This window comes from Orycteropus afer, unplaced genomic scaffold, assembly GCF_000298275.1.
Source record: "Orycteropus afer afer isolate SDZICR_OR568_19922 unplaced genomic scaffold, OryAfe1.0 scaffold00079, whole genome shotgun sequence".
NCBI lineage: Eukaryota > Metazoa > Chordata > Mammalia > Tubulidentata > Orycteropodidae > Orycteropus > Orycteropus afer.
In genome coordinates, this window is record NW_006921666.1 from 9466292 (window position 1) to 9488899 (window position 22608).

The 22608-nt window shown below is 38.8% G+C and overlaps 1 protein-coding gene across 1 annotated transcript in view; it reads right to left on the reverse strand.

The window, feature by feature from the left end:
- The window catches only part of PSEN1 (presenilin 1), an 87046-nt gene that overhangs the window by 22325 nt on the left and 42113 nt on the right, over nt 1-22608 (reverse strand). Inside the window, exons 2-6 of the mRNA XM_007941394.2 lie at nt 20141-20397; nt 16494-16635; nt 10192-10259; nt 6411-6631; nt 1529-1627 (exon numbers count right to left, since the gene is read on the reverse strand). Coding sequence (XP_007939585.1) covers nt 1529-1627; nt 6411-6631; nt 10192-10259; nt 16494-16635; nt 20141-20397 — 787 coding nt within the window. The remainder of the gene's footprint in view (nt 1-1528; nt 1628-6410; nt 6632-10191; nt 10260-16493; nt 16636-20140; nt 20398-22608) is intronic.

The following is a 22608-nucleotide window of genomic DNA, read 5'->3' on the forward strand; positions in this document are numbered from 1 at the left end:
CTCCCCAAAGTAGTAGGTGGAACAATGTTTTGTATAGTATGTTATGCCAATTGAGCTTGATGTCCCCTGCGACTATGGTCCCAAGTCCTTGGGCTTCTGAGGCAGAATCTCTACAGAAGAAAATTGCCCAGTCATCCCTCCAAGGAGTGGCTGGTGAGTTTGAACCACCAGCCTTTTAGTTAGCAGTCAAATGCCTTAGGCACTACACCACCAGAGGTCCTTATAGGCTGTATAAAAATAGGCCACAGTCCAGATTTGGCTACCGGCAAAAATCTGCTGACTCCTGATAGCCAAGATCATGAACAGAATCTAATTTGTTGAATGAATTAGTATATTTAAAAACAAACAAACAAACAAAACACCCTTTCCCTTAACTCCAAATAGCTTACTTAGATCAATAGGAAAATATGCAGATTTAAAAACTAATACACTTTTACACTCCCCACCAAGTAATGTGAAATCAAAGAAAAAAGCTTTACATAAAATGATCTCCCTCAATTGTTAGTTTCATGTTTAGATAAGCGACCAGAAGGGGCTCCCTCTGCCAGGGACTACTGGGGAGAATGCTTTAGCCCAAAGAGTTGGTGTGCATTTTTTTCTGTCAGAAAGAAAGAGACAGAAAATAAACAAAAGTGTTCATTCATTTCCTGAAGATAGGACTCCTTTGTAAACGGAATACCCTTAACCAATAAGGAGTCTACTAATATATAAAAGGATGATATTTTTAAAGAACAAACAGCCGAGAAAGTTGACTAAAAACTTTTCATATTCGTGTTTCTATCCGCTTCAAGCCATTCTTCATAACGAGTCTACTTCCGGAATCAACTCTTCACCTGTGCTTGTTTAAATCCCATCATCCTTAAAAGGTTCAATCTAAATGCTGTTGATTTCATGAAGCCTTCCTGGTTCCCCAAACAGACTTGCTGTCTCCCTCTTTTGACTTCTCTCTGCACTTTGTGCATAGTGATTAACACTTTGCCTTGGATGTTGCTTATTTATATCCTTCTCTTATTACACCTCTAAACCGCAAGCAAATGAGGGAGGGCAAGGAGTCTTAGTCATGCATTTTTGTCCTCCATGGTGCTCTACAATTAGATCAGGCTGATGTTCAATGAATGGCAACAAAAACAAGCAAACATGAAGAAAGAACAGCACAACTCTTTCAACAAACTAGGGTAAGATTCACCTTCAAAATATATATAACCTGCAAAAAAAGAAAAAAAAGTCTATACACACACACACAACTGCTTGGTAACTCGACTAACAAGATTACAAGTGTGGACACTGGGTCCTCGATCTCCAAGTATTTCTTTCTTCTCTTTTCCACCCATATTGAAAACTGTGTTGAACCAACATCAGGTACAAGACAATGATTTGCAGGAAACAAAGAGATCTGCAGGACACATACTAACACTAGCAGGCATTTCAGATGAGAAAAGGTACCACGCTAATGGCCACAATTACAGGTGTTTGAGTTCCTGGGAATTCTAAGGTGATTGCTAATTCAACATCATTCTGAAATACTTACAGGAATAAATAAGAGCTGGAAAGAGTGTTTCATTTCTCTCCTGAGCTGTTTCAACCAGCATACGAAGTGGACCTTTTGGACACAAAACAGCCACTAAATCTAAAAAGACAGAAAACCGAGAAGACATTCAGTAAAATGTACTGGCTGAACATGTAAACGGGTGATGGGTGTGTTAGGGAGGAATTAACCAAGGGAAAATGTTTGATGCTTTTTTTGTGACACAAAAAACAGTTGAATGAATATGAAATAAATGGCAGATAAACTTGTGGAGGGGAGTAACAAAGCAAACCTAAAAACACAAAAATCACAATATAAGATCCATGGAAGTTTCACTGTGGGTGTGACTGTTACTTGCTTTATCGACAGTGCCTCCCCAGTGTAAAGGAAAGAGAGGGACAATGACAAGACAAAACCACTCGAGAGCAGCAGTCAGTCTACAAGCAGATTTGGGAATAAGCCATTTCCAAACAATTTATACCTATGAGCTACGAACGGAAATTTTACTCAGAGGAACTTAACAGAGCAGATTTGCTGGAACTTTCCAAAGTACAAAAGAACACAGAAGAGAAGTCCCCTCTTTCTAAAAAAATGGTGTTATTTGTCATAAAAATGGTGCAGGTAATATAAATTTTGCTACCAAAAAAAAAGTATTTCTGCAATGCTTGAAATACGAGAGCAGTAAATTTAAATAAAACAAAGTAATTAACATCTCTTTGCATAAGAAATTTTAGTATTTCTTTAGTTCTCCTGTCAAATAAAAGCATTTCCCAAATCTTCAGGTCTTGGAACACATGTGGTGCTGAAGATGGCAAGTAACGCCATGTTTACTTTACGAAAACAGCAACTCAGCAAGGAAGCAGTACATCCAGATTATTTTCACTCCTGCTCTACTACCGTCTTTTTCTATCAACAACAATTTTTCTAACATCTTCCCAGTGTCATGAAAATTCAGAATACAGAAATGTAGAAAGTAACCTGCAATATTAAAAAATACAGAATGGGGGGTGCTAAATTTGTGAAGACAGACTTGAGACCTTGTGTTGATGTTACTGTTATTCAGATGCACTGAATTTAAAAGCCTCATACTGCCAGTGGTCACGTGTCCTTGAATATAAAAACAATAATTAAAACACACACGCATGAAGTCATCCTACTCTCACAGCTTCCACTCTGATTTGCTGGAATGAGGGGAGAGAAATGTGTCTTGCTCTGAAATACTGAGATTTTCGACACATCACGTAACCATTTTGGTTTTAAGACACAATCCTCCTATTTCCAGAATTGCTAATTTTAAAAAACATTTTGTCTAGGTGGAAGTTTATACAGCAAACTGGTTCCCATTTAACAGTTTGTATACAAATTATTCCATGACATTTGTTACAATTTACACAACGTGTCTGCATTCTCATTGTTTCCATTGTTTGTTATGTTTCCACTGACCAGCTTCGCTTTCCCTCACTGCCTTCTCATCTTGGCTTTTGGGGAAATGCTGACCTTTTGGTCTCATCATATAGCTGATTATTTAAGGGAGCACACTGCTCACAGGTGCTCATTTTATAAACCAATCTATTACTTGGGCTGAAAGGAGCCCTCTAGAAGTGTCAGTTCTAAATTCAAAGGGCAATAGTCTCCAAGGTTCCTCTAGCCTCTATCAGTCCAGGAAGTCTGGCCTCTTTTAGGAATTTTAATTTTGCTCCCCATTTTTCTCCCATTCTATCCCGGACCTTCTATTGTCTCCCTGATCGGAACGCTCAGCAGTGGCAGCCAGGCACCATCGAGTTCTGGTCTTGGGCTAGAAGAGTCCATGATTCGTGTGGCCTATCCATCCCGTGGATGAGTTTCTTGAGTCTTTGGTTTCTGTTCTGGTTACGTAGTACTGCTCTGACAAGAATATACTACAAATGAGATGGCTTTAACAAACAGGAATTTATTCTCTTACAGTTTGGAGGCTTTGAGTTCAAAGTGCCAGGCTCTAGGGGCTGGGTGAAAGCCCCTCAACCTTGGGCTTCAGCTCTGCCTCCTGCTCCCGGCCCACTGGAGCTGGAGGCTTTTCTTCACTCAGACAGCGGCTGGCTGCTCAGGCTGACAAGTCCAAAGTTGACAAATAAAAAAGGCACAGTCCCAACTGTGATAGTTGGAGCTGTGTGTCAACTTGGCTGGACCACAATTCTGTGTGGTTTGAGCTGTTGTGGTGTGGTTGTTCCCATGATGGGATCACATGACTATGTTCTGAGTGGCCAATCTGCTGAAGGGGAGTGTCCTTAAGGGTGTGGCCTGCTTCCAGTATATCCAAGGACATCCTGGGAAGAGGGACATTCTTCTGTGGATCGGGATTCTATTGTGCTGCCTACAATTGTCCGTGAGTGAACAGTCCACCAGTCAGCCTGGAGATCTTGGATTTGTCATTCGTTGGGAGTCAATAGCTGGTATACTGCCTGCCAGCCTTGAGCTCCTCAGCCCCTGTGGTTGCAAGAGCCAGGAACAGCCTCCAGCTTGACGTTTGATCCAGAAACTTTGGACTTGCCAGCTTCTATAACTGTGTGAGCCATTTTCCTAAGATAAATTTCTCTATATATATACATATATATAAGCTTTACTGGTTTTTGTTTCTCTAGAGAACCCAGTCTAACACACTGACGTTACCAAACCACATGGCAGGCCATTGATTCAAGTCCACTGAAAGTCCCAAGGTTGGCAGAGCATGGCAGGCTGCTGAACAACAACACAGGTACCTGCAGGGTTCAAGCCATAAGCTAAAGACCATTCCCAAAGCTGTTTCTTATATATGGGAAGCAGACCACATACCCAAAGCAGCTACTCAGCTGCTCCGAAAGATTCCACCATAGAGTTAATTACAAGTCTCATCATGGGGAATACCACATCCAACTGCCTAGCCACTCAACCAGGCCCAGCCAAGTTGACAAACAAACTTAAACCACCAGAGTTTCCTTTGATCTCTTTTGTTCCAGATGAGTATAGACCAAGAGTTTTATTTTAGATGGTTGCTCAAAATGCTTTCACTTTCACAATAGTTAAAGTAAATTACAATTAATTTTGTTTTCAGAGTTTTAGAATCTTTGTGACAAATCAAAACTGAGTCGAAAATTACTACTCTTAATTATTAGATATAAAGATCTCTTATTTAAAAGGAATTCAAAGTTCTGTAGAGAAAAGCATTTATATTATGTGTGGAAGAAATAAAGGATTAATGGTAGAAGCAGTGTAGTGCAGTAGAAAAAATACTGGACTTGGGATTTAGATTCTAGATTAAATAATGTACGTTTGGGCAAATTACTTCTACAAACCTTGGGTTTGTTAGCAGTAAAATAAGAATAACAACTGCTTTGCTTACTTCACAAGATTACATAAAAAAAGTAATAATAACAGCTACCATTTTGTTGACAGATACTGCTCTAAATCTTTTACATGTATTTTGTAATTTAATCCTCACAGTAACTGAGACTTAGGGGTTGAGTAACTTGTCTGCAGCCATGTAACCAGTAAGTGATAGAAGAGTTTGGATTTGAACGCAGGCAGTCTGTCTTCAGGGCTAGCATTCTTAATCACAGCCATACAACAGATGAGTATTTTGCAAACTATACATTCAAGCATGTACACACACACACCCAGATGGAATATAGCCATGACACATTGTTGCCTGGAAAAAACCATCTATGAGATACTGTGTGAGAAGGGAAAGCAGGAGATTGGTAGATTTATTTCTGAAAAGATGACAGTACTTATCTTTACACAGTGGGATTCTGGTGACTTTTTATTATATAACATTAAGTCATCATCAAAGTCTGGAATAGAGAGGACATAACTTTGGGTCTATGGACTTCTGTCTATTTCTCAAACAGGGCAGAACCAGTCCAATTCTACTTCCACAGACTTTTTCTTTGTCAATCAAATGGGGACAAGGTTTCTTACTGTAGGTCAAGACACTGTGATAAGCATTTGAATGATGATAAAAGAGCACTGTCTCATCATAATACATAGACTATATACTGACCTTTGGGAATGGACCTCTTTTTGGCCTAAATGTAGGGGTGATATCCCTACATACCTGTACCATACCTTGGTTATTAATGGCTGGGATACATTCTGACTGTTTAGGACTCTTGCCACACTGGTTATTAAAGAATATGAATCTCATACTCCCCAAGTAAATTTTATGTTTAAAATAACTAATTCTGCACAAGTTGCCTTATAAAAAGTTGTTGTTGTTGTTGTTGTTATATGCCAAGTTGGACCTGACTCATAGCAACCCCTCCTTGGGTTTCCGAGACGGTATCACTGCGGAAGTAGATTGCCCAACTTTCCTTCCAATGAGTGGCTGGTGGGTTTGAACCACCAGCCTTCTGGTTAGCAGTCAAGTGCCTTAGGCACTAGCTACCACAGCTCCCTTATAAAAAGTAGGTCACCTAATTTGATTTTAAACATTTATTATTTTACGTGTCAAGCACTCTGATAGTGCTTTTCAACATATATTCAATATATTGAACTCTTCCAATCCTGAGAGGTGTGGTTCACCTTTTATAAATGTAAAACTGAAGATCAAAGAACCTGAGTCACTTTCTGAAGGTCAATGTGGTAGAGATGGGATTTGAATACAAATCTTGTGACCAGAAAAGTTCATGGCTCCTTCCAGTAACCCACCACTGAGTTAAACTGGGGACAGCAGTAAAACATCTTTTAAGAACTTTAATCTCCAAAGTTTTGAAATCTTTATGTGAAAAAGATACTATAGCTAATAATTTACTGACTGGCTATGGGTTGTCACTGTTACCATTTTCCTTAACTCATGATATCTGAAAAAGAAAGGAAGACACAGCAGTCAGGCATTTCTGTGATGAACAATATGTCAGTTTTAAGTTTTTACCATATATTGAAATCACAGCCAAGATGAGCCATGCCGTCCATTCAGGGAGATACTTGATAAATACCAGGGCCATAAGGGCACTGATCATAATTAGATATGCCTGCTGCAGTCGAAGCGGGCCTTTCCAGTGGATGGAGATCATCCCCACCACGCCGAAATTCCAGATCAGGAGTGCAACGGTGATGTAGTCCACAGCAACATTATACGTTTTAAACACTTCCCTGCAAAAATTAAACAAAGATATGTACCAAAATATTGTTTAGAACGATGGCTTCCAAACATTAGCTATTCATATCCTTCTTTCATATTTTTATCTTATCCAATATCAACTGTGCTACTGCATACTTAACACTTTTCTTTAAATCAATTCACTTTTGTTTTTACTCAAATTAAGCTTATTTTAACAGGAAACTCTGTAACATTCACATAAATGGGAAGCCAATATCATATTCCATAACTGTAAAAAAAACCCAAGCACATGATTTTTAAAAACTAAAAGATCACAAACCAGACTATATTTGTGAAGCCCTAGTTTAAAATATTTGAAATTGGAAAAAGTTAAATACACACCAATAAGTTTTATAACTAGGACATAAATGATGTTATTTTCATACAGTGACATTCAGCAAAGCCAAATACACATACCATATACACATATATACATTAATTAATAGCTAGCCATGGGATACTGTTGCCTAAAAAATTAAAGATGTCATCTATGTGAAATAGCATGTAAAAAGGGAGAGCAAGAGATTGACAGAATAATTTCTAAACAGATGACAGTATTTATTATCTCTATGGTGGGAAGCAGGTCATTTCACTTCTTTATAATCTTATAAAATTTATATTTATATTTTTACAATGTATGTTTATCATTTTGATTGTGAAGAAAGAAAAGTTTTAATTCTGACAAAAGAAAAAAATACCATCATCTAAAAATAAAGAGATTACAAGTAAAAAAATGCCCTGGGTAACCAAGGAGAAAGAAAGCACCCAATGTAGAGAAAACCTGGGGCAGTGGGCACTACTGCAGAAAGATGAACCCTCTTCCCTTTGAAATTCCAAAATAAAATAAACTTTCTGGACAATCTAGCTATTTGTATTAAGCATATCAGTATCTGAATTGATAGTATTCAGTAAGTTTCCCTCCTTTGCCCTGTCCCACAGTTCCCCATTCTAGAACAAACCACTATTGGTAATTTCATGTGTATCCCTCCAGAGATCGTCTACACACATAATGTGTATGGCACAAATGATACTATTATTTATGTTAGTATATATACTGCTTGTACCTTCATAACACAAATGGTCAAGCACTGGAGTGCTAACTGAAAGTTTAGCAGTTGGAACCACCTGGTGGCTTCACAGTAGGCAGACTGCTCCTGTGGCAATCTGCTCCCATAAAGATCACAGTCCAGGAAACCCTATGAAGAAGTTCCAGTCTGTCACATGGGATCTCTATGAGACAGAACTGACTCAATGCACCTAACAATAACAACCACCAGGCTTTTTCTTCTTAACAATATTCATGGAGAACTTTTCAAATCATTCTTTTCAATGAATCAGTTATATAATGATAAGACATTTAAGCTTGATTCCATACTTTTCTTACCAGAAACAATGTTGCAATGATTATTCCCATAAACTACTGGGTTGTGGAAATTTGCATTTAAAATCTTAACAGACATGCCAAATTACTCTTTTTTTCTTTTTTTTTATTAGGATTTGGGTGAAGATTTACAGAGTAAATTCACTTTTCATACAGCAGTTCACATACACTTTGTCTCACGTCATTGACCAAAATTTACAATGCAGCAGCTCCCCTCCCACTTCCTCCCCATAGTTACCTCCTCCCAGTGTCCATCCCTTCATACTCTTCTGCACCCTGAGCTATCTCCCTGTGCATAAGCAGCCCTTCCTTCTCCCATGATTGTTCTCTCCAGGGCGTGTGTCTACTTGAGGTAAATGTTTAACTCACATGCCTGTACTTTGTTTGGCTGGAAACCACAGTTGTGGGTTCAATTCCAGACCTCAAGGGCAGCTAGGGGCCATAGTCTCAGTGGTTACACCAGGCTCCATTGGACCAGCAAACCTGGTCCCCACCTTCTTCTTTTTTTTTTTTCTTTTTTCTTTTTTTTGCCTCCAAATGATTTTGAGTTTTGTACCACATTGTTCTCCCTCTTTATGCAGGATCTTCTACATCCCTTCCAAGTGGATGGCAGTGGTAGCTGGGCACCATCTAGTTCTTCTGGTCTCATAGTTGTATAGGTTGCAGATCGGATGGTGTACCAGTTGCTAGGACTGATTGTTTCCATTAATTTTGGTTTTCTTCTTTCTTCTTGACGAGGAGAGACCCGTTGTTGCATCTAGATGGCAGCTTCCTAGCTTTTAAGGTCCCAGTCACTACTTGCCAAAGTAGGAGGTGGAACAATGTTTTGTATAGTATGTTATGCCAATTGAGTTTCATGTCCCCTGCGACTATGGTCCCAAGCCCGCAGGATCAACTACTCGGTCCCTCTGGGTAGCTGGCTGTGACCAAGTAATGACCATAACCTTGCCCCTTGTCAGCTCTACTATACACCTGGGAATTCTGATCATTCACATGAACTTATAGGCCCATTGTCTGCCAACCCTGTACATGATCTTGGATACACTCTCCATTTAGACATACATAATTGTTTAGCTTGTTCACCCATCTATCCGTCCCTATACCCATGTTTGCTTTCATTGACAACTCAGTATTGTATATGCAAAGGGGTTCATATTTGTTGTTTGTACTGCCCATGTAACTCTCTCTGTCTTTCTCATCCTCAATGCTGCCATACTGGTCACTCACATTTGGTACATTGCCCTTCTCTTCACCCAAATCAATATTTATCTCTATCTATCTAACAGCATTCCCTCCCCTTCCCTCCCACCCCTGGTAACCAACAAAGAAAATGTCCTCCAATATATAAACCTTTCCTTAACTTTCACAATAACGGACTAATACAATATTTGTCCTTTTGTGACTGACTTATTTCGCTCAGCATAATGTCCTCCAAGTTCATCCACGTTATGCGGTGTTTTGCAGATTCTACATTATTCTTTAGCGTTGCATAGTATTCCATTATGTGAATGTACCAAAGTTTGGTTATCCATTCCTCAGTTGTTGGACATCTAGGTTGTTTCCAAGTTTTGGCTATTGTAAATAGTGCTGCGATGAACATCGACGTGCATATATCTGTTCTTGTTATCAAATTACTCTTAAAAGTTATGCACCAATCTGTGAGTGTTTATTTCCCTGTGTCCTTTCCAGCTTACAATATTATCAAACTATTTGAGCTTTGTAACCTGATACCTAGAATTGGCATTTATCTTATGAGAATTAAAATTAACCACAGTCTTGAGTTCTTTCAATTCTATTTAGGATACTGTTGTTGTTATTTGCCATTGAGTCAGACCTGATTCATAGCGACCCCTCCTTGGGTTTCCGAGGCAGTATCACTACAGAAGTAGATTGCCCAACCTTTCTTCTGAGGAGTGGCTGGTGGATTTGAACCGCCAGCCTTCTGGTTAGCGGTCAAGTGCCTTAGGCACTATGCTACCAGAGCTCCTTATTTTGTATAAGCAAAGACTAAATATTAATTTGGCTTACATACCAAGTAGGATCCATATTTGGAAACAGTTATAACCGAGAGTAATGTATCAAGAAAGTACATGTAACAGTTATAGTACAGCAACAGTTACAGAGCCCAAACAGTTAAGTTCTGAAAAATAAATCATATATTACACCACTCACCCCAAATAAATGAAGGAGAAAAAGAAGAGCAACAGCAAAGATGAAATAATAAGCCAGGCATGGATAACCTGGAGGGGGGAGGAAGAAAAGTATCAACATAATTAACACATTCTATATAAACCTTAAAAAATGAAAACATAATTAGAATCAAGCAGTACAATTTTACATTCTGCTACTTAAAATTTAGTCTTTCATTACAGACATTCTCATGCTGCCAGATATTTTTGGAAAATAAGATTTTTAAATGACTAAATAATATTCTATTCATATGGAAAACTCATAATTTAACCTTTGCCTTATTCATAGAACATTGGAATTTAGGTTGTCCCCCCCTCCCCCTTTATAATTAATGCTAGGATGAATATGTGGTACAAATATATTTCTGCATTTCTAACTCTTTCTTGGGGTTAAGTCATAAAAGTGAAATTATTGAATCAAAGAGTACAAACTTTTCCTAATTACTTCTTATTCATACATACTGACTTAGTTACTTCACAAAAAAAAGGCTAGATTAATCATTACCAAGTCAACTGTCCAAATACGTTAATTTTTTTTTTTTTTTAATATGCATCTTCTTTTTACTAGTGAAGTAATTCACACACATACATTTATCTATCAATCTACTGATCTATTTATTTCCTGGCTATCTATATTTCCTGCAATAATTTCTCTGCTTAGGTTTTTTGACTGTTTTCCTAATAGAATGTTCACAATTTTCTTAATGATTTACAAGTGCTCTCAATATCATAAAAATATTAATTCCTTGCCTGTAATACTGGTTTAAGTATTTCTCCTAGTTTGGTTGCTCATTTATCTCATCATTTTATCTGAATGACTTCAAAGCCTTGTCTAATGATGACTAAACAGTATCCCTCCTTTTTTAGAAAACAGGACTCCCTAATTCAGCTCTCCTGTGCTAAATAAAGGCTCTGAGAGTAAAGGGTGTCACGTCAAGGGATACAGTGAGGTTCTCCTCTAAAGCCTTAACTACCAAAAATTATGTAATTTTTTAAGGTTACGGTTCTATCTATAATAAATAGTATGTAACAATGAACTGCTTCTTCTGTTTCTACCTTCTTGGGACTGTCTGCTCTTTTAGTTTCTTACACTTTTCATAGACACTGTACAACCAACCACTGCCATGACAAATATTCAGGTCCTGAGTATTCCAAACAGGTCTCAGCAAGTTTCTGAACTTCTGACTCAAGAGCTCCTTTTATTTCCTACTAGAAGTCAAAATAAACAACTTGTTTCTATAGGATTGGCTGTGCTTGCTAAGACTTGAACATCTGAAACAAAAAACAACTGAACAAGTATGGGATTCTGGCTCGAACACAAACTTTTTAGGTTGTCTAAAATGAAGCATAGGAGCCCTGGTAGCATAGTGCCTAAGGCACTTGACTGCTAACCAGAAGGCTGGCGGTTCAAACCCACCAGCCACTCCTCGGAAGGAAGGTTGGGCAATCCTACTTCTGTAGCGATACTGCCAAGGAAACCCAAGGAGGGGTTGCTATGAATCAGGGCTGACTTGACAGCACATAACAACAACAACAACAAAAAGAAGCATAACTAAAAGGGGCACAAAGTGACCAGAAACCTCTCAAGGTAAGTTCCTGGTAAGATGGAGTAAGCACATTCCAGCCTGTCTCTCCCAATGAATACAACTATAAAACCTGGATAGAATGCACAGAGCAGCTAGTTGAGGATTCCAAAAGTAATACAGGCAGATGGGTTGTATCCCCCAACCTAAAGAGCTCTGGTGGCGTAGTGGTTAAAACATTTAACCAAAGGGTTGGTGGTTCGAACTCACCAGCTGCCCCACGGAAGAAGGATGAGGCAATCTGCTTCTGTAAAGATTTACAGCCTAAGAAACCCTAAGGGGCAGTTCTACTTTGTCCTCTACTGTCACTATGAGTCAGATCAACTCAATGGCAGTGTTTGGTTTAGTTTGATACCCCAATCTGACCTCAACCCAAAGCTCACAGTAGACATCAGTGAGAAAATTTAGATATGAGAAGCCCTCTAGTTCTGGCTTGAGGAATAGCAAACGGGTCCCCTAACGCTCAGAAAGAGGGCAGAAATCCTATTTTTCTTTTTCTTCTTTCTCTCACACCAAGCTCCCAAACAATCCAGTGGTCACAACATTGGGGGCAGTAGTAGTCTAAAATTTAGAGAGAGTGGACCCTTCTTCTCAGACTAGAGGAGTTGTAGTCCTCAGAAAGTGGATCCAATAGCCATCGTTTCACTTCTGTCCCTGTCCTGCTACTTGGTCCCTGCCGCAGTTCTCCATCTGTAAAACTGGGATAAAAGCAGGGCCTACATCATATAGCTGGTGTGAAGATTAAATGATACAAGGCATATAAAATACTTAGAACAGTGTCTGGTGCAAAGTAAGTACTAAACAAGTATAATCAATTACTACTAATGTTAAGAAAGAAATGCGGGACATGCTGGTACAAAGTCTTTATTTAAAGAACTTAGCCAGGGGGAAAAGAAATGGGATAGTAGCAGGGTCAAGTAATAGCTTTTGCTGGGGGAAAGGATAAAGGAGAAAAGCATTTGTTGAAGACCTATTTGTTAGTAGAGCTGACAAGGGACAAGGTTGTAGTCACTTCTTGGCCACATCCAGCTACCTAGAAGGAGCAAGTAGTTGGAGTTGTGGGCTTGGGACCATGGTCATAGGGGACATCAAACTCAACTGGTATAACATACTACCCAAAACACTGTTCCACATCCTACTTTGGTGAGTGGCGACTGGGATCTTAAAAGCTTGCAAGAAGCCATCTAGATGCAACGATGGGTCTCTTCTCATCCAGAGCAAAGAAGAATGAAGAAAATCAAAGACTCATGGAAACAATTAGACCAAGCGACTGGTACACCAAGTGATCCTGAATCTATACAACTTTGAGACCAGAAGATGGTACCCAGCTACCACTGTCAACCACTTGGAAGGGGATCTCTGTAGGAGATCCTACATAGAGTGGGAGAATAATGTGGAACAAACTCAAAAATCATTTAAAAAAAAAAAAAAGAACCAGGTTTGCCTGCTGAAACCCCTAAGACTATGGCCCCTAGCTGCCCTTCAGGTCTGGAATTGAATCCACTTTTGTGGCTTCCAGCCAAACAAAAGACAGGCATGTGAGCTGAACATTTACATAAGGTAGATGCACTCCTTGGAGAAATCAATCATGGGAGAATAGAAGGGCTGTGTATCACAGGGAGACAGCTCCGTGGGGACAGGAATGCATGGGAGGGAAGGACACAGGGAAGAAGTAACTACAGGGAGAAGTGGGAGGGGAGCTATTGCACTGTGGGAAATTGCAGTCAATGTCATGAGACAAAGTGTATGTGAGCTGCTGTATAAAAAGTGAATTTGCTCTGCAGACTTTCACCCAAATCACAATAAAATTAAAAAAAAAAAAAAAAGACCTATTTGTGTCAAGCACTGTGCCAGCGACATTATACTACTTCACTTAATCCTCATAATGAAGCTGTTGTGAGCTTAACTATTATCCCTCCTTTTTCTTATCCCATTAATGTGCACAGAGAAACCTGCCAAGGTCATAAACCAGAAAGTGATCAATTTAGGAAGTAAATCTAGCTCTGTCTATCTCCAGTTTGTCCTCTACATATCACTGCCCAAGACTGAGACAACCCATATAGACTCAAAAGCAGAGATAAGAAGTAGTAGTTTAGAGACAATGCCTTCCCTTCACAGAAAACACAGAGAAATTAAATAATTTCCTAAGGCCTCTGGGAAACAGAACTCAGGTAACAATCCTGAGACCAGAGCTCCATGCATTCAATTACAATGGCATTTTGCAAAGAAAAAGCAGGAAATCTGAAGTAAATTCTGTTGTTGCTGTTGTAATGTGCTGTTGAGTCAGACCCAACTCATAGTGACCCCTCCTTGGGTTTCCGAAGTAGTATCACTACGGAAGTAGATTGCCTGACCTTCCTTCCAAGGAGTGGCTGGCAGGTTTAAACTGTCAGCCTTCTGGTTAGCAGTCAAGTGCCTTAAGCACTATGCTACAAAATTCTAGATGATAAAAAAGAAAAGTAGGAGTCTACCCCCTCACTGACATCTAAAAAAGAAACAGAAGAACAAAGTAGTATATAATTTAGATAAAAGTCACAAAGTAAGTCTAATAAAGCAGAAAAATGAAACTGGTGGCAACAAAAGATATATACAGATAAAAATATAACCAGTAAGATAAAAGACACAGAAAAATTATTCAGGCATGAGCATATGTAAAATGGGGGTGAGCAATGCTTCCCAGCATGACTTTACAGCACTTGCCCTTTGGCTTCTGAGCGTTGATGATACCCATCACCACACACACCTTTCGTCTTCATGTTCTCCAGATGCTGACTCATGTCAGATTACAGATGATCATCACTTAGATTAACGCCTCCACCCACTCAAAGGTTCAACAAACAGCACGGTTAAACTCCGTAATGTTAGAGTTTGTAAGCAATGAAAATGTATTCAATCTTGCTAATAATCAACTAAATGGAAATAAAGACATTTTGATTTGCCTATAAAAGTCTGCGCAGATTAAAAAAATTTTCAATGTTGGTAAAGATGGGGTGAGACAGATAATCTCATTCACTACTGGTGTTAAGTATAAACTGATACAACCTTTTGAAAAGCAAATTCTGTATACCAAGAGTTAAAAACATGCCTACAATTTGCCCCAGAAATTCCATGTCTAGGATTTTACCCTAAGGAAATAACTGGAAAAATTAAAACAGCTCTATACATGAAGACATTCACTGTTTTTTTTATAATAATAAAAAACTGGAAACAACTTAAACATTGAACATCAGGAAAAGTAAATTACAATATACCCTTTGAATCAAATATTATGTAGCCACTAGAAATATTTTTTAAGAATTTAAAACATGGAAAAATACTTATGCCAAAGTAAAAGCTAAGAAACGACACACATTGATTATACATTTTATTTTAACCATGTTTAGAAATAAACACTGGAAGGAAATAGAATTTGGGAGCTCTGATAGCATAGCGCCTAAGGCACTAGACTGCTAACCAGCCCCTCCTCGGAAGGAAAATGGGGCTATCTACTTCCGTAGTGATACTGCCTCGGAAACCCAAGGAGGGGTCGCTATGGGTCGAGTCCAACTTGACGGCACATAACATTTGAAAAATTGACATTTACATTTTTGTTACTTGAGAATAACCCTAAAGGTCTGGCCCATGACTTATAATTTATAATTCTTTTGGGGCATAGTCTGAAACATGTGCGAGGTAGCAGAATGGCTGAAATTCAGGAGTGAGTCACTTACCTAAATGACCTAGGGGAGGAGAGGCTGAGAGTGCGGGTGGGTCTGTCTTTCCTATATAACCTATCCCATCCCCATTTTCCAAGAAAGGACTGCTGCTATTGCAGGAGAGACTGGGTAGGCACAGCTTAGAAATGCGGACATGGGACACAATGATTTTAACACCAGCAGCTGAGGGTGGATATATTGTTCTGTACTCAGGATGAAAATTTTTTTAGTCATATATGTATATGACTAAAATATTTCTAAAATATTTTTCATATATATCACACACACACACACACACACACATATATGTTGTTGTTGTTGTTGTAATGTGCCGTCGAGTCGGACCCAACTCATAGCGACCCCTCCTTGGGTTTCCAAGGCAGTATCACTAGGGAAGTAGATTGCCTCATCTTCCATCCGAGGAGTGGCTGGTGGGTTTGAACAGCTAGCCTTCTGGTTAGCAGTCAAGTGTCTTAGGCACTAACTACCAGAGCTCCCATACATATATATATGTGACTAAAAAAATTCAGATTTTCATACTGAATACAAAACAATATACATATTATTTTTTATTGTGATTTGGGTGAAAGTTTACAGAGCAAATTCACTTTCTATATAGCAGCTCACATACACTTTGTCTCATGATATTGACTATAATTTCCCACAACGCAACAGCTCCCCTCCTCACTTCCTCCTCATAGTTACATTTCTTTTTATAGGGAAAACTATATTCTATGAGGGGATGAGGATATATCTCTTTGGAATGTCTTAAGTCTACTGTAAACCAAATGTTAAAACTGCTTAGATTGTGATAGTATATGAAAACTCTTAATTTTCATTTATGTCTTTTGATATTTTCAAAACCTTCCATAATAACAGGAGGAAAAACTAAAAATTAACTTTAACCCTAGAACATCAGACCTCTTTCTTTACCAGACCAAGTAAGTTACCTGTGACAGGAAAAGCCAATCATAAAATGAACAAAGCTCTCTGTGTCTCACGCTCACCTTATAGCACCTGTATTTGTACAGAACCACCAGGAGGATAGTCATGACAACAATGACGCTGATCATGATGGCAGCATTCAGAATTGAATGCAGGGCTCTTTGGCCCACAGTCTCAGTGTCTTCTGTGAATGGTGTATAAATTCTATAACAAAACAAAACATGAAGCCCCAGGTAAGTATTAACAGATCTTCTAAACCACGTATCCTTTTTGAACACCAGAGTTTTGTTTTCCTTTGATTCAACTACTACCTTTGAAGTTACCTTTTTCTAGTCAAGAATTTTTAGCCTAAGGAAAATAGCTGTTCTCTAATTAACTGCTTCAAAATATAAGGAAATATCTAAAATATCGAGAAGTGGACTTACATGTGAGCCAAGCACTAGCTCCATCTAGTGGATGCTTTATATTGCAATAATTACTTCACCAAATGTTCTTTCTCCACAGCTTATTAGTGATTGTTAAAGAACCAGATTCTGCCACACAAGCTACCTGGCTACAGGTGGTTGTCAGCAGAGATAATATGGCTTCTAATTATTGTCTCGCAACTGCAGGGTGATAGCAACTGGAGTTATCTTGAGATAATGTCATGTATCTACCTGTCCCTTGTTTTTCATTCATATAAAAAAACACTTTTATTCCAGGTGCCAATGGTCTCAGTTAAAAGACTTTCTTTCTTTTCTAAAAATATTTTACTGTGTTTTAGGTGAGAGTACACACTGTAAATCAGGTTCCCACTTAACAATTTTTACACAAACTGTCCCATGCCATTGGTTGTAATTTTCAGTGTGTCAGCACTATGTCCACTCTGTTCTGTTTCCATTGACCTAGCTTTTCTGCCCGCCCTTCCTGGCTTTTCATCTTTACTTTTGGGTAAATTATGACCATTTAGGATAGGTGATTGTTTAAGGCAGCACATTTCTCACTAGTGATCTGTTTATTTGATAAGCCAGTCTATTTTTTCGCTCAGGGTAACTTCCAGAAAGGCTTCTGGTCCAAGTTCAAAGGGTATCTTAGTGCAATAGTTTCAGGGGTTCCTTTAGTCTCTATCAGTTTAGTAAGGCTGGCCTTTTATAGGAATTTAAATTTTGTTCTCTATTTTTCTCCCATTCTATCCTGGACTTTCTATTGTGTCCTTGGTCAGAATGGTCAGTAGTGGTAGCCAGGCACAATCTAGTCCTTCTGGTATCAGGCTAAAAACGCCCCTGGCTCATGTGGGCTATTCATCCTGTAAGCCAGTTACTTCTTCAATTCTTTGGTTTTCTCCATTCTCTCTTGCTCCAGATGAGTAGAAACCAATAGTTCTATCTTAGATGGCTGTTCAAAATTCTTATTTTCACAACAGTTAAAGTAAATTACAATTAATTCTGTTTTGAGAGTTTCAGAATCTTTCTGACAAATTGAAACAAGACCTTGAGTCCATTATAAATGGAGTTGAAAATGACTACTCTTAATTTACTGCTCACAAGTTTTTAGACCCCAGATGTTACTCATCAAAGTAGGAAGTAGAACATTATCTTTCTGAACTATGTTATACCAACTGATTGATCTTTCCCATAAGACTTTAGTCCCAAGCCTAAGACTTCATTTCTGACTCCCTTATAGTTAGGTGAGGCCATAAGACAAAGTATAGGCCAATTAGATATGAGAAGATGTGTTGTGAGAAACTTCTAGGAAAGGAGTTGATTCTGCTGAGACATGTCCTATGTCCTTCTCTCCCTAACTCTTTTCTCCTTCCTGCTGCTTGGAAGAAGGCTGGATCCCAGCAGTCATCCTTGACCCTGAAGTACCCTATAGGGCAGAAGCCAAAGAAGAAAGGAGCCTGAGTCCTTGAAGACTGTGAAGCCACCATACCAATCTAGACTGCCTACCTCTGTACTTCTCTGTAAGAGAAATATAAAATAAATTTATCATTTAAATCAGTGTTTTGGTTACTTAGTGCCACTCTTAACAGAAAAAACACAAATGGGGTGACTTTAACAAACAGGAGTTTATTCTCTTACAATTTTGGAGGTTAAAAGTCCAAGTTCAAAATGCCAGGCTCTAGGGGTGAAAGCCCCTCAACCTTGGGCTTCAGCTCTGCCTCTTGCTCCTGGCTCACTGAAGCTAGAGGCATTTCTTCACACAGGCAGTTGCTAGCTGCTGAGGCTGACAAACCCAAGGTCAACAAGGGAAAAGGCCCACTCCCGATATTACCAAACCACACGGTAGGCCATTACTTCAAGTCCATTGGAAGTCCCAAGATCAGCAAAGCATGCAAGCTGCTGAACAATTCAGTTTACATGCAGGGTTCAAGCATGCCATAAGCTGGAGACCTTCCTTAAAGTTGCTTCTTATATACTGGAAGCAGACCACATCCCTAAAACAGCTACTCAGCTGCTCCAACAGATTCCACCATGGAGTTAATTACCAACCTCATCATGGGGAGTAACTAAATCCAGCTCCCCAGCTACTCAACCAGGCCCAGCCAAGTTGACACACAAACTTAACTACCATAATCAGTTATTTTTGTTTTCTATAAAAGAGGTCAACAAACTTTTTCTGTAAAGGGACAGATAACATTTTAAGCTTATACATTTTAAGCTTTGTGAGCCACACAGTCTCTGCTGCAGATACTCAACTCCGTCACTGCAGTGTGAAAGCAGTCATAGGTAGTATATAAATGAATGACCATGATCATATTCCAATAAAGCTTTATTGACAAAAACAGATTTGGCCTGTGGTCTACAGCTTGCTCATTCTTGCCTATAATATATAGACAAATCTAATCCTGATTTATACTGATAACAATCCCTTTTGGCTGTTGTCTCCAACCCCTGTCCTTCACTTATTGTCTGAGTCTGTCTCCCAAAAGGTTAAAAGCTTGGCTTTCAAGACACCACACAGTTTTTCGGACACATCCCAATTTCAAATTCTAAAAGTCTTCTTCTTTGAGGTCTATGAGAATACTAGAGATAGAACTAGATGACATCTGAATCAAAGCATTTTTCTTATAGACAAAGGTCTGACACTGCTGATACAAGGGAATCTATACAACAGCTCTTTAAGAGTTCAGAGAATGCCAGTTTGCATTAATTATTCTTCCTTTCATTTAATTACTTCCTACCAACTTTTTATGATGTGCCTGGTCTTAGAGCTAAGGTGTCCTGACAGAAAACAGGCATTAAATAATGTAAACAAATAAATATTTGCAAATTGTGACAAGTGAAAAGCAATAGGCCGCTATGAGAAAGAATACCAGAAAGGACCTCATTCTATTAGGAGGATTACGGAAATCATCTTTAAGCCAAAATGGGGATGACAGGAATTAACCCAGCAAAGCTATATAAGGAAAGAACATTTTAGGCAGAACAATGGGCCCAACAAGTGGAAAAGATCACTATCCAATTCTTTATCTGCTCAATTCCAAATAAATTAAGGTCTATCTAGTGATACCACCTAGGAAAAATAACTGTACACCCTTCATTTTCTCCCCTGAGAGCATCAAGTAATAAATAACCCCTCCCTCTTTCAACTGCTTCTGGCCATGAGAGAGGACAGACTCTTGAGCCCTCGTGCCTCTTTAGTGCAGAAGTCTTCAAGGTAATGATGACACACTATAAACAAAATCACAGTGGTCTTGAGAACAATAAAACAAAATGCTCATACATACAGCTGCCCATCCTTGCGGGTATAAAAGCTGACTGATTTGATGGTGGCCACGACCACCACCATGCAGAGAGTCACTGGGACAAAGAGCATGATCACATGCTTGGCACCGTATTTCAACGTCAGCTCCTCATCTTCTTCTTCATCTTGTTCCACCACCTGCCGGGTGTTACCCTGGGCTTGTCCATTGGATAATGGCTCAGGATTGCCCCGCCGCCGCCTCTCATTATGTTCATGACGCTGCCGTTCTCTAATGTCATTCTAAAAACACAAGAAACACTTTTTCAGTAAGTCAGACTCTCAGAAGAATCAGTGTATTCTGTATCAAAAACCAAAAATGTAACAATTAGGCCTGGGATTAAACAATAAGCCCTAGTACTTGAGTTCTAAAAACTTGAGACAAGAAAGAACCAACTTCTAGAAGTCTGCACGTTAAAAGTCTAGATTGCTACCACTATTCTGTGGAATGACACATGTCCTCCCTTTTACCTGGATCTTGGCTTACCTCATTTTCTCCTTCCATTCTCAATCTAAGACAATTCTACTCATCCTTCAAGGTTTGTCTTAAATACTAAACTCTGCATGAAACCTCTTTTAGTGGCTGCAGCTACAGCAGAGTAATCTCACCTTTTTAAAATTCATAAAGTGTTTTCCACCTGCACTTTCATACCAGTTAAGCAAGGAACTGTCTTATCTTCATCATTAACACTTTAAAATCCTTGCAGTGATGTATTAGGGATCTCTCTGCATTCTTTCTTACCATTTTATGCAAATTTACAATTATTTCAAAACTTTTTTAAATTAAAAGTCCTTGCAGAAAGAAACTATGCCTTCAACAATTCTGATGGTCCTTCCCATCCCCCATGCCCTACCAGGGCCAGCATAGAGTAAGGGAACAATAACTACTGGATCAACTATTAAATGAAATCAGAACCTTGCTTTTAGATTCTACTTTCCCCAGACCCATAATCCAGACACCATTTTATTACCTTTATCTTTATCTTTATTCTGGCTTTAACTTTTCCTACTGTTCAAGTTCACCTTTTGGTGGGGGCGGGGGGGGGCGGGGAAAGTAGTCCTATCTTAAAACTCAGTTTTTACAAAGAGTAAAATGAATAATCAAAGTAGTAACAATTTTTTAAAAAAATAGATAACAGAAAAGAAAAAAAAGTTACTCCTTTTCCATTCTGTAAGTAAAAAGGAGATGGAAGTCAACTGATAGTCACTGTTGTTGGTAAGGAAGAGCCCTTGTGGTGCAGTGGTTAAGGCATTTGGCTGCTAACCAGAAGGTCAGCAGTTCAAACCCACCAGCTGCCCTACAGGAGGAAGATGAGACAATCAACTTCTGTAAAAATTTGCAGTCTTAGAAATCCTATAGGTCACTGAGTTGGAATTGACTTTATGGCAATGGGTGGGTAGATGTGGGTAAGATACGATTAACTTGGTTAAGACAGAACTCTCTTCATTAAAAAAGGTCATTTCAGTACACTCTACTCTTGTACTTCATTTTTTACTACAGAACATAAATACTACTTAGAGTATTACTATTAATTATAAATAATACATTTAATAAAAATTATTACAATATACCAGGGACTATGATACGTGCTTTACATTTAATTCTGACAGCCACACATTAGCATCATTTCACAGCTGAGGAAAAATAGGTCTGCCCGATTCCAGAAATGAAGTTCTTAGCCACCTTGTAAATATGCTGTTCACAAAACAAAGTGGCAGCTCTGCAGGCTCCCTGGGGGCTGAGAGTTTTCATTAGTTTACTTTCAATCTATTAATCCTGCAAGTAATTATGAAATTTCTACTATATTCTAGGTACTCTGCTGAATAATGACCTAAAACCCAAACCAAACCCACTGCCATCAAACTGATTCCAACCTACAGCTACCCTTTAAGACAAAACAGAACTGCCCCATAGTTTCCAACACTGAAATATTTATAGAAACAGACTGTCTCATTTTTCTCTCACAGAGTAGTTGGTGGGTTTGAACTGCCAACCTTTTGGTTAGCAGCCAAATGCTTTAACCATTACACCACCCAACAACAACAAAAAGAACCCCAATGCTATCGAGTTGATTCCAACTCATAGCAACCCTTATTGGGTTTCTGAGGTGATAAATCTTCACAGAAATAGGTTGCCCCATCTTCCTTCCACAGAGCAGCTGGTGGGTTTGCACTTCCAGCCCTCTGCTCAGTAGTCAAATGCCTAAGGCTCCACCAGAGCTCAATACAATTAGAATACTGAAATTATTAAGATCTAGCTAGATCCTGTCCTTAAAAAGTTCACAAGTTAGTTTTAATATAGGATAGATATTATATTAGAGATATGAATAAAATGCTACAGAAAATTAATTCTGTGTTGTCAATGGTCAAGAAAGGTAATGTAAAAGATAATGATGCTTGAACAGGACCCACAGGAGTGAATGGTTTGTCAATTTTATTAATCCTTTCAAAGAA